Below are 11,033 nucleotides of genomic sequence, written 5' to 3'. Positions count from 1 at the left end.
TGCGGGTGTATGTATGAGTCATGCTGGCACCTTCTCATGGTCCTCGCTAGTACCTGAAACACATAATACAACAACTGTAAGCATAAATACTTAGTGAGTTCCACAATATACCACATACACACATACGCCCTTCCAGGCCATGACCTTCCGGTCCATGTGTCTCAGGGGACTTCCGTCCCAACCCGATAAACCTTCCAGTCCTACCCGTGTTGACCTTTCAGTCCATAAATCCCTGACCTTCTGGTCTACATCATAATGCCTTCCGGCCCATATCATAATGCCTTCCGGCCCATATCAACCATAACATACATAACGCATACAAAACAGGCAACTAATAACATATAATGCATATATCTTATAGCATACCAGACCTTCCGGTCACACATAGGTACCCTTCCAGGTATAGTATAGTGAGAAGATTCACCTCGTATGATGTCTAGTGTCTCACGTGCTCGATATCTCTGAATCTCGCAACATCGACCTAGCCTCGCCTAATCACATCAAGTAATTATTCCAAATCATTAACGGCTCTCAAGGCTATACTATATTCCTTTCTACAATTCCACAGAAGGTTAAAAGACCATTTTACACCTCCCTGACTCAAAGGTCCACATGTTGACTAAAACCCTAAAAGTCAACAGCAAGCAGTACGTGGGGCGTACCAGCTCCTGTATGTGGGGCGTACCCTTGCACTCCAGAAACGGGGAACGCAACCCCCTATGCGGCGCGTACTGGGATTACACCCAACTTAATGCCCGGTTTCTTTATCCAACACATTCAGGTCTTAATCGGTTAAGACTTGCATCCAAACTTTAGATCTGACTCCTCTAATATGACTTAATCCATAAAGTTGAAACCTTTAAGCCTTTGCATGGCTGTAAAGGTCACTTTGTGCTCAAAACACCTTTCATCTTTCCATAATGAGACTATAACTCATGCATGACACACGATCCACGTCCAAGACTAGATTTTTATGACTCCTCAACACATTATACACTAGAAAAGGTCAGATCTAAGCTTATGGAGACTCTTTGCACACAAAGTCTCCAACTTTGAACCAAAAACCCTAAAAATGATCCAAAAAGCAAAACTTATGAAGAACAAGGAAAGATTTGAGCTTTTTACCTCAGAAAGGATCTACAACCACCGTAGAACTCGGATCTACACTTGTTCTTCAACTTCTAGCTCCAACAATGGCTCCTTCTTCTCCTTCTTCACCTTGAAAAGATAACTTCAAGCTCAAAAACACACACACAAGCTAAAGCACGAATCTCAGCTCTCCAAGGACTCACTCAAGGGAATATGGTGGCTAGGGCAAAGGACTACATGATCCTTTTTATAGTGCAAAATCCAAGAATTAGGGTTTTGCATCTGGGCCGGTTACGCCCGGCGTAACCTTGGGTACGCCTAGCATACCCGGATGAACCCGCGTACAAATTAAGCGCGCGAGTACACGCGTCGTACACCCCAGTACGCCCAGCGTACTCACCAATCCACCTTTCAACTTTAAGGGACTAATTTGCCAACTCTCCAATATAGAAGGGTCATAAAGCTAACCTGGATTTCAGACTGTTACAAACAACCTAAATGAAGCAAGAAGACAAGGGAAACGATTAGCACTACAAATAAGAGGTTGTGGATGATAAGGTGAATCACTTAATTTTCATTTATTTTACACTTCCGTGTTATTTTCTATGAAATAAAGAATAAATGTTCTTCATAAGCTAAGTGCATGTAACTTTCATATTTTATATAGTTTTCACTATTAGTTTCTTATCTATTTTTGTTATTTCTACAATGAATTAAGAGGCTGGTCTTCATAATAAATCATGAGTCCATCTATGAACTCAAAAAAAGTATCTCGAAGCTGAAATCTTTTATTCAATGAGAAATCAAAGAGTATGATTTTACTAGAAGTCAAGCTAAACCTTGAGTATATGTTAGGACTAATGAGAGCATTGAAGTCTTCCTTATTTAAGAAACGATGTCCTTACCATGGAAATGATGAAGGAACTTAGCTAAGGAATTACTTTCCATAAAATACATGTTGATGCAACATACATACTACGAAACAAGATCTATAGAGATAGATCTAAGAGCCTTACTAGATTAAGCCAAAGAATATACATAAGATCTTAAAGAAATTCTAGATGCTGGACTCTAAAAGGAGTTTCTACTTATACAACATAAAATGCAAGTCATGTAGCAAGTAAGGCAATCTCTTGTAATGTTATATAATTTGAGATAATATTAAATCTCATATTTTATACATATATATTTCACATTATGTTATTTATTTAACCCTATGGATTCAAGTTAACCTTATGTATCTTTGGAGTAAATATAATAACCATAAAATGTTAAGAATCATCGTTACACATCATTATAATAACTATAGAAAGTTGAACAAATGAATCGAATGCTTGCCATAATAAATAAAAAAAAGAAATTAAATTACCTCCTATAATTATTCTTACCTATTAAAATTATGACAAATCACCATTCAATTTAATTGTATTTAATGTATTCCTAATATAACCTTAATGAGTTAGTTAAAAAAATATGGAATAATGATACTAGTCATAATTTTATTGGGTAGAAATATTTGTAGCTATAAAAAGTAAGAATCAATTTAATTTCTCAATAAATAAAAAATTATACGAATAATGTTATTATGAGTAAACTTAAAAAATACGTGGATTATCATCATATAGAAAATCGGTAGGGGTTTAACGGAAGAAACTAAAAGTAGGAGGGTAATATTAGACAACGACGCAAAAGATACGGGGGCAAAATGGGTAAAAATTCGTGAAAAGTAAGCATTTGTTAAACTTGCAACAGCTGGCTGGTTTAAAAAATCTCTCCACGCAACACGTTTCCCTATTTTTGTAATTGGCCAGAAAAAATGTTAGCCCCCCATTCCCCAACACCGCAATGAAATTATCTCTGCTTTCTTTATCCACCATTCTCTCTCCTCCTCCGCAACTACATCACAATCATCGGCGGTCAATTTTCTTTCAATCGTTCAAGGTCCGAGCCTCTTCTTCTCCGGCGAATTCCTTCTCGAATCACCGAGTCGTTGTTACGAGAGAACGTGGCAAAAACGACAAGCTCATCGCTGCTCTTGTACTTATCCGTTTCCTTTTTTTCTTCTCATTTATTTTCTACTTTTGCTTTCTGCATTTTAGGTTTTGTTAAAGTTCAGTTCATTCTACATCATGTAAAATGTCTACGTTCTTGTTATCAATTTACATTTTGATGATTTGTCGTAGTTCTGATGCATATATTATTGAAAGTTGTTGTTATTAATTTACATTTAGATAATTTGTCGCAGTTCTTTAGTTGTTGATGCATATATTATTGAAAGATGCATTACAGCGAGGTATTTGATTAAATATGATTATTTCTAAAGATGGGACTAGGTATGGAAGTATAAAATACTATTCCTGTATTTTCTCAATTAGAATCCACTTCATTAAATTGTTCTCATCACCAACGATTTTTATATTCTTAATCTTTGTTAATTTTGTAAAGTGTTAGTGCCCAAACTTTGATTTTGGCTAGATCAATGAATGGAGTACTTGCGTTTCTTACTTTCTTTTGTAATGGAAAAAGTAGAGCGATTCCATGTAATTTTAGTTTAGGTCTTCTCAAATCTCCAGGGGTCATTTCCTTTGTGGCACACTGAATTCTAAACATGTAATGAAGCACTTGGCGTACATTTATTGGTTAGAGGGAAGGAGCACGTGGACTGCTGCATTAATTAATTGTACATGAGAGTATTATATTGGTTTAATGGTTACAACATTAATTCAGAAAATTACAAGTTGGTTCATTGTGGTGCTTATTTTGATATATGCGAATTTTTTCTGTAAAAGAAGTTATAAAAGTTAAAGTTTACATTGTCTATGAAGACTGTGATCATATTGCTGCTGACTTGTAATTATTCTGAACTGAAGCAGTCTTAATATATTTTTTTTTTCTATTCCAACAGTTTTAACTATTACTATATGTGGAACTTTAGAAACATTTGCAGAAGGTATAGTGCTAAAGGAGTGAATATGTTGGGAAAATGCCAACATTGAACCATGGAGTTATTGTTTATTTGTTTTAGATCACTCATTAAATGCAACTTTTTTGTTTTATAATGATAGGCAAAACATGGGATCAACAGTTTGGAGCTTCCTCTAATTCAGCATAAACAATTGCCTGATCTTGAGAAACTTGTTTCTCTCTTGAGTGGTAAGCTCAAACTCCTTAATTTCTGCTTGTTGCTTCTTTTCTTCTAAGAGTAATGTTTATTGTTTATCTGTTTTTTTTTCTTGTAATCTTTTGGTAGCAGCCACTAGTTTTGATTGGATCATCATAACTTCACCAGAAGCAGCTCTGGTTTTTCTTCAAGCATGGAAGTAAGTTCAGAAATTACCCATCTATAATTTCAAGTTGCAATGGCTCCATGCCATCCTTTTCTTTCTTTCTTTATTTTTAGTCGATGTTTTCAAGGTGCTGAATTTGTTTATGACCTCCAATGAATGTTACTCATAACTTTGTTCATCCCTTACCACTCTATCCCAGCCTGTATCCAAAAATATCAACTTGTAAAATGTGTTGCAGTTATCTCTGGATGTTGTATTACTTAAAATGATTGGTTAGTAGTGACTTTTGTTGAAAATAGCTTAGTGTTTGATGGAGGGCATGTAATAAGAATGGAGAGGAAATACCCAGTGTTTTATTCACATATGCACTAGTAATTTGGAGTTTTGTTCTTGTGTTATTTCCACTAGTGTCTTATTTGTTATTTGTTAATTGTAACCATAGTTTAGGGTTATAAGGAAATACTCTGAGAATATGCAAGGAAAAAGTACACGACCTGATTTGGTGAAGTTAGAACATGCATGGGCATCATCTCTATTAATAAGGTTACTCACATATCATCAATATATGTATGTTAGATATACTAGGTATAGGGTTTTGTCATTTGTGTAGTCTTAGGTTATTGTTTTACTTTTATGTTGTGGGTTGTACATTGTATCCAAGTTTAGGTTGTATCCTTGCAATAAAGAGCAAATGTATGACATCTCAGTTATATCCTTAGAATACAAGTCTCATCATCTTCACTAGGAATTCTACAAGAATTAGTATTTCATTAGGATCAACTTGAGGAGTGTTAGATATAAATAGTATAGGAATTTGTGTAATCTCAGGTTACTTTATATCTTAGTTTCCTGTTTTGGTAAACATTAGTATTATTATATATTCGATTCAATGCAAGTTTTTGTACTCTAAACTCTAAACATGAAAGCTTGAAAAGGGTTGTCTTTTGAAAATTTCTAGAAAACTAACCAGTTACTCTCATGTCATCTACAATCATAGAGCTGCTGGGACCCCAAATGTGAAGGTAGCTGCAGTTGGAACTGGTACATCAACCATATTTCATGACGCTTCACCTTCATCTAAGCAGTTTATTGAAGTTGCCTTTACTCCATCAAAAGGTACTATCTTTAAAATAAATGTCTTTCTTCTAAACTCCAAACAGCTGTAATATTTAGTTTTATTATCTTCTTTCACAGCAACTGGCAAGGTTCTTGCTTCAGAGCTTCCAAAACAAGGGAATGAAAGATGCAATGTTTTGTATCCTGCTTCTGCAAAAGCTAGTCATGATATTGGTACACCCTTTAACTCCTTACTTTATTCCTCTTCCATAACATTTCATCTTCATAATTGCATCTGTTTATAACATTTTCAGTATCTCATTAGTTCATAAGTTTTAAATATGTACTAAAATCAAACTGTGTTTCAGAGGAAGGTCTTTCTAAGCGTGGATTCCACATCACAAGATTGAATACTTACACAACAGTATGTATTTTAGTTGTGATAATTTTTTGATGTTGCATTTCAGTTTCACATTCTTATTAATATCAAGGGAATTTCTGTTACATTATTTTTGGTTTTTGGACTTTAGGAACCTGTACAACATGTGGATCAAACAATTCTACAACAAGCACTCTCTGCTTCTGTAGTTGCAGTTGCATCACCTTCTGCAGTTGGGTACTTAATATTCTGATGCTCAATTCTCTTACTATTTTCTTTGTATTTCAGATTATATTTTTCTCTTATTCTGCAACAGTGCTTGGGTGGATCTTCTACCTGAACCACACACATGGGAGGGTTCTGTTGCATGCATTGGTGAAACCACTGCTTCAGCTGCTAGAAAATTAGGCTTAACAAATGTATACCACCCATCTACCCCTGGTCTTCATGGGTAATATAATAATATTTATATATATTATAAATATAATAATATTCTTGTTATTATAAATTCACAGTTTTATTTACTCTTTCCATTTGACAGATGGGTTGACACCATTTTTGATGCTTTACGTGTACATAATCGTCTCTCAAATGTCTAAAACCAAGGTAGCTTGTTATTACAATTTACTGGTATACCCTTTGTTGACCATGTTTTATTTCTTGTTTCCAGTTTAAAGTACCTTTTTTTTTTATGCAAGAATTTGAGAGCTGATGCATATGATGACTAAATGAGGGAGTACATTACAATTTACAAGAACAAATTACATCTCTGTACATATGTAGTAATACCATGAGAGAAGTAAACTAGCACTGAGTGACATTCATGATGTTTGTTAATTGTTAATGTATATCAACTTTCAATGCTGTAATTGTAAATGACCATTTTTGTTTTTCAATTTATGATTTTTTTTTTCTAAAGAGGTCTTTCTTGTATATCAAAAAGCAATAATAAATGAAGAATTGAACGTTGATGGAACCCTTGAAATCTGAATCCCTTTCTGTTTATTGGTAATTTTTCATCTTACAAGAACTATCTGCAATTCAATTCAATCAATATTTGGAATCGTTACTTATTTTAGTTATTTGATTCCGACAAGTGAGAAACTAAAACTACTCAGTGGCATTTAAGGTAATTATTCCAAAGATGGAGGAAGTTTCCCCTGAAGGAATGATGAGATCATTTGCAATGCTCTTTCTGGCTGGTAGCTTGGAACTAAATGCCCTGCTCCTCTTACTGTAGTAAGCACAACTCCCTTGTATCCTACCACATATCCTCCAACCTATCACATGTTAAATTCAGGTATTATAGTATTATTACATATATTTTTAAGTATTTAATTTTTGATGATTCAAAATATTATGTACCTCTTTGTTATAGTACCATGGTCTCCAAGCAGCCTCTACTGGAAGCTTCAACTTATTTACAGAGTACCTTGAGGATGTTACTGGGACCCGTCCATCTGTGTCACCACTGCCGATTCATTATAAATCAAATGTAAGTTTATTTTTGTGTATGTTTAATAAATAACTGATTGGGTGTTAGACTAGATCGAGTTACCTGTATATCCAGACACTAATTCCATTTTCAATAAGTTGAGTGATAGTAGGCAAAATGGTTGTTGGGCTGTCTATCATTCCAATACCACTGCACATAAAATCACAAGTCGAATACAAGAAATAACATGAGACTTTCATTGATTTTTGTTTATTATGGAATAATGGAATCGTAGTTTTAGAGAAAGGGAAGAAAAGGTACGCGCAAAATCCCCATGAGGTATTTCGGACATGAAGAGCTTCTTGCACGTCTGCTCGATTCAGATATGATAAGACATAATCATCAGAGCAAGGATCAAAGGTCGTGACCTAGTTCAACACATCATGTCTTCAAACAAAAGTACATTGTAATTTCCTGTATTTGAAAGGAATGAGAGACTTACAGATCCGGTGGCAGGTTTCTGGATACTTCCATCACAGAATGGGGCATAGATGTTGTAAATATCAATCTCACCATATTCACTACCTGATTGGCTTTGATAATGAAAACACGTTGCTGAGAAATTCCCAGAACCATAGCCACAATACTCGTTGATCCCTGCATTTGTCTCATCAGAGTTTAGAGCATGTGTCCAGTAGTAATCATACATTCCTTCATCAGTTGCATTGTCATCTATCACAGCATTCCCAATCTGCACAATCACAATACAAAACACCCATTGGTTGTATTTGTGCTTATGTGGCATCTGTTACATGTGACTTGACTTGTCTTGTCTTGTTTTGTCTGATAATTACTTACCGCAATCCCACGAAGATTAATGACTGTTCCGTTGGTTTTCTTGTTTTCTGAGAGAATGAGGGATGCGAGTTGAGGTACATAGTGACCTGCGTAGCTTTCGCCTGTAATATAGAAATCTCGGGTTTTGTATTCAGGGAATCTTTGAAGCCAGTTGATGAGAAAAGTGTATGAGTCTTTAGCTGTTTGCTTGTCTCCTGTCGCGTACGATGTGTTTGAATATGAGAACCCCACTCCAGCAGGCGACTCCAAGAATAGTACATTAGCCACTGTCGAATTTTCAGGATTTAGGGTACGTTTTACATTGTGATTTTGGAAACAGCAACATGAGAGCTTTTAAAGGAATTAATTTGTGTTACCATTATTCCATGCATAGTCGTTGCGATAAAGTGTTTTCCCATCACTGTTGACTCGGAAGGGTCCAAGTTCTTCCATGGCTCCGTATCCAAATGAGGAGCATCCTGGCCCTGTACAATAGGATTGTTAATTCCAAGTCTGTCTATCGTATGAAACAACATGAGGTTAAAGGTGTGTTTGGTTGTGGAAAATTGTTTTTATTTTTGTAGAAACGTTTTCAGATAATAAAGTTGAGTTTTCATTTTCAATTAAAAAAACATGTTTTGATTGAAACCAGTGGAGTTTTCATTTTCAATTTAGAAATTTTAGAAAACTTTGGGAACTATAACAATTACTTTTCTAATTTAAATACAACTAGTAATTGAGCGGTAGGTTTTAGTGTGGGAAAACATGAAAGTTTAGAAAACAAAAGGGTAAAATTGATATTTTACCAAGTAGGAGGTGAAAGGGATGAAAGATATCATTTTATAAAATAAAGGGGTTGCAAATAATTGATTATACAAAGTTGAAGGATTGAAGTTGTATTTTATGGTAACTATTTATACATTGTGCATGAATTGATTATTTGTTACATAACTACACTTGCAAAGACTTACCATTTGTATATATTTATAATTTGAAAAACAGAAATGAAAAATAATTTGAAATTTGAATCAATCAAATGTGTTTTTACCATTTCTACGACCAAACTCACTCTAATATCTTTACAATTGATTGGAACGGAATTGATGCATTACCTCCGTTGAGCCATAGAACAAGGGGTTTGGTTGAAGAGTTGTGAGGTGATTCAGCAAAGTAATAAAACAACGCCTTTCCCACCTTTGAATCGATTGTTACATAGCCTGAATAATGATCAAAATCGACTTGTGGTTGACCTGGCAACTTGTCAATCATATCTTCTTCCTTTGACCCTTGTTGAGGGACAATAGAAAGTGGAGATAAGTCTGATGTGTCTTCTTCTGTCCATGGCTGGACACGTGGCGGATTCTCTGATCTTCTCGACTCCATCAATTTGTTGAGGCTGGTGATCTGGTCATCCTTTCTTGCCACACAGAAACCCAGAAAATAAAGTGAAAAAACAAACAACAAATAATAAGAAATGTGGTTCATTTTAGTGGTGTATAATCGTATATAACAATAGTGTAATGCATATATATAAGCCGGTTGGGTGGTGTTATAACGTTATTTCCTAAGCTCATTGGACTGCTCTTTGGAATCTGTTGTTAAAATATAAGGATAAGTAAGGATGTATATTATACAACTAATGGTATTTGGTTGTAAACTTCTCCTTCGCTACATGAAGATAAATTATGGGTTTCTAACTTGCTTATATTTTCTTCTAGGTTGTGAAGGGGATGAATATTAGAGCCATTAGATGACTTAATAGTTATTATTGGCTTTGTTATGATTTGGGAAGTTTATATGTCAAACAGTGGCTTGAAAATTGAAATAATTTGACAAAAACATATATCTAACAGAAGTTTCATCAAAAGGGATAAATGGTATGTTAATGAAATTAGCATGTATTAATGTATATTAATTGGTTAATTGATGACTGTTGCATTGATCATACATGAGAGCATTATATTCATATCATGCTACGGCATTAATGCAACAAATTACAACTCATACATCTGGATTGTCATGTAGTGGTGAATTTTCATGTTGGTACTTTTTTTGATGTTCTTTAATTGTTTTGCATAAAAAGGTATTTTTGTAAGTTGAAAGTGTAGTGTTTATGGAGATTGTCATTATTATATATAATAAAAAACAACTTATGAATAGTATATTTAGGTTTTTTTTGGATGTCATAATAGTTGTGTTTTAGATTTTTTTTTTTTTTTTTTTTTTTGCTTTAATAGTTTCTTATATTAATATGTTTGGTCTCCGTATAAAAAATAAATTACAAAAATTATTTTTTTAGTTGGCCGTTTAGATTTTTGTCATAATAGTTTTACTTTTTAGATTTTTACCCTAACAATTTCATATGTTAGTAGGTTTAGATTTTTGTCATAATAGTTTTACTTTTTAGACTTTTACCCTAACAATTTCATATGTTAGTAGATTTGAACTGTATGTAGAAAATTAATTATAAAAGTTGTCTATATAATTTAAATAAAAGATTAATATCTACTATTTTACTAGGTTTTAGACTTTGGACATAGTAGTTTTGTTTGTTGACAGGTTTAGATCTTATATAAAAAAATTAATTATGAAATATATGTTTAAAAAGTATACATTTGCGTTTGAAACTTTAGCAATAATATTTTCAGATGTTGATAATCTTGGTATGTAAAAACTAAATTACAAAATTATCCTTGTAATTTATAGAAAATGTCCCTATTCAGATTTCTTTTTACAACAAATGGTCTATGTGTTTAAAAATTAACAAAAATGGGCCGACTCAATAGAAAACTTACATTACGCCCCGTAAAACCAACAAAAGTAAACGATTTGGTAATTTTTGGTTATATATAATAAAAAGCAACTAGTATATATGTATAGATTAGTTTTGACTTTTAGATTTTTACCTCGATAATTTTGAATTTTAGACTTTTACCATAATAATTTCGTA

General features: G+C 33.7%; 2 protein-coding genes across 8 annotated transcripts; one reads left to right on the top strand and one right to left on the bottom strand.

Moving 5' to 3' along the window:
* The first annotated feature begins 2,880 nt into the window (after positions 1 to 2,880).
* On the top strand, positions 2,881 to 8,731 carry LOC145043304 (uroporphyrinogen-III synthase, chloroplastic-like). 7 transcript variants are annotated; one of them, XM_078991911.1, is made up of 13 exons: positions 2,881 to 3,126; positions 4,155 to 4,242; positions 4,340 to 4,409; positions 5,374 to 5,492; positions 5,571 to 5,666; positions 5,801 to 5,856; positions 5,963 to 6,048; positions 6,128 to 6,262; positions 6,353 to 6,417; positions 6,482 to 6,819; positions 6,941 to 7,111; positions 7,190 to 7,306; positions 7,542 to 8,474. In XM_078991911.1, exons 1-9 carry the CDS (start codon positions 2,935 to 2,937, stop codon positions 6,408 to 6,410), a joined length of 900 nt encoding a protein of 299 aa, XP_078848037.1. In that variant the 5' UTR covers positions 2,881 to 2,934; the 3' UTR covers positions 6,411 to 6,417; positions 6,482 to 6,819; positions 6,941 to 7,111; positions 7,190 to 7,306; positions 7,542 to 8,474. The 7 variants fall into 7 exon arrangements, with proteins under 7 accessions (XP_078848037.1, XP_078848038.1, XP_078848036.1 ...); XM_078991913.1 differs by having other exon boundaries at positions 2,882 to 3,126; positions 4,343 to 4,409; positions 6,510 to 6,819; XM_078991909.1 differs by having other exon boundaries at positions 2,882 to 3,126; positions 6,510 to 6,819; positions 6,941 to 7,050.
* Positions 6,945 to 9,466, bottom strand: LOC145040462 (serine carboxypeptidase 1-like). The gene is made up of 8 exons (XM_078988385.1): positions 9,196 to 9,466; positions 8,461 to 8,568; positions 8,105 to 8,370; positions 7,749 to 7,997; positions 7,568 to 7,674; positions 7,370 to 7,456; positions 7,177 to 7,282; positions 6,945 to 7,091 (listed from the first exon to the last, which is right to left on the bottom strand). Exons 1-8 carry the CDS (start codon positions 9,464 to 9,466, stop codon positions 6,945 to 6,947), a joined length of 1,341 nt encoding a protein of 446 aa, XP_078844511.1.
* Between the last annotated feature and the right edge of the window lie 1,567 nt (positions 9,467 to 11,033).

The sequence above is a fragment of the Lactuca saligna genome, chromosome 4, assembly GCF_052625555.1.
Source record: "Lactuca saligna cultivar CGN05327 chromosome 4, ASM5262555v1, whole genome shotgun sequence".
Lineage (NCBI taxonomy): Eukaryota > Viridiplantae > Streptophyta > Magnoliopsida > Asterales > Asteraceae > Lactuca > Lactuca saligna.
This window is presented reverse-complemented; position numbering and strand designations above follow the sequence as displayed.

Excerpts from the sequence above, each read along its gene's own strand:
- LOC145043304 (XM_078991912.1), top strand. The coding sequence starts at position 2,935 with ATGAAATTATCTCTGCTTTCTTTATCCACCATTCTCTCTCCTCCTCCG. Across the intron at positions 4,243-4,339 it reads ACTTGTTTCTCTCTTGAGTG|CAGCCACTAGTTTTGATTGG; the intron begins GTAAGCTCAAAC and ends ATCTTTTGGTAG. Across the intron at positions 6,049-6,127 it reads GCATCACCTTCTGCAGTTGG|TGCTTGGGTGGATCTTCTAC; the intron begins GTACTTAATATT and ends ATTCTGCAACAG.
- LOC145040462 (XM_078988385.1), bottom strand. The coding sequence starts at position 9,466 with ATGGAGTCGAGAAGATCAGAGAATCCGCCACGTGTCCAGCCATGGACA. Across the intron at positions 8,371-8,460 it reads CGACTATGCATGGAATAATG|TGGCTAATGTACTATTCTTG; the intron begins GTAACACAAATT and ends AAAATTCGACAG. Across the intron at positions 7,092-7,176 it reads CATGGTACTATAACAAAGAG|GTTGGAGGATATGTGGTAGG; the intron begins GTACATAATATT and ends AACATGTGATAG.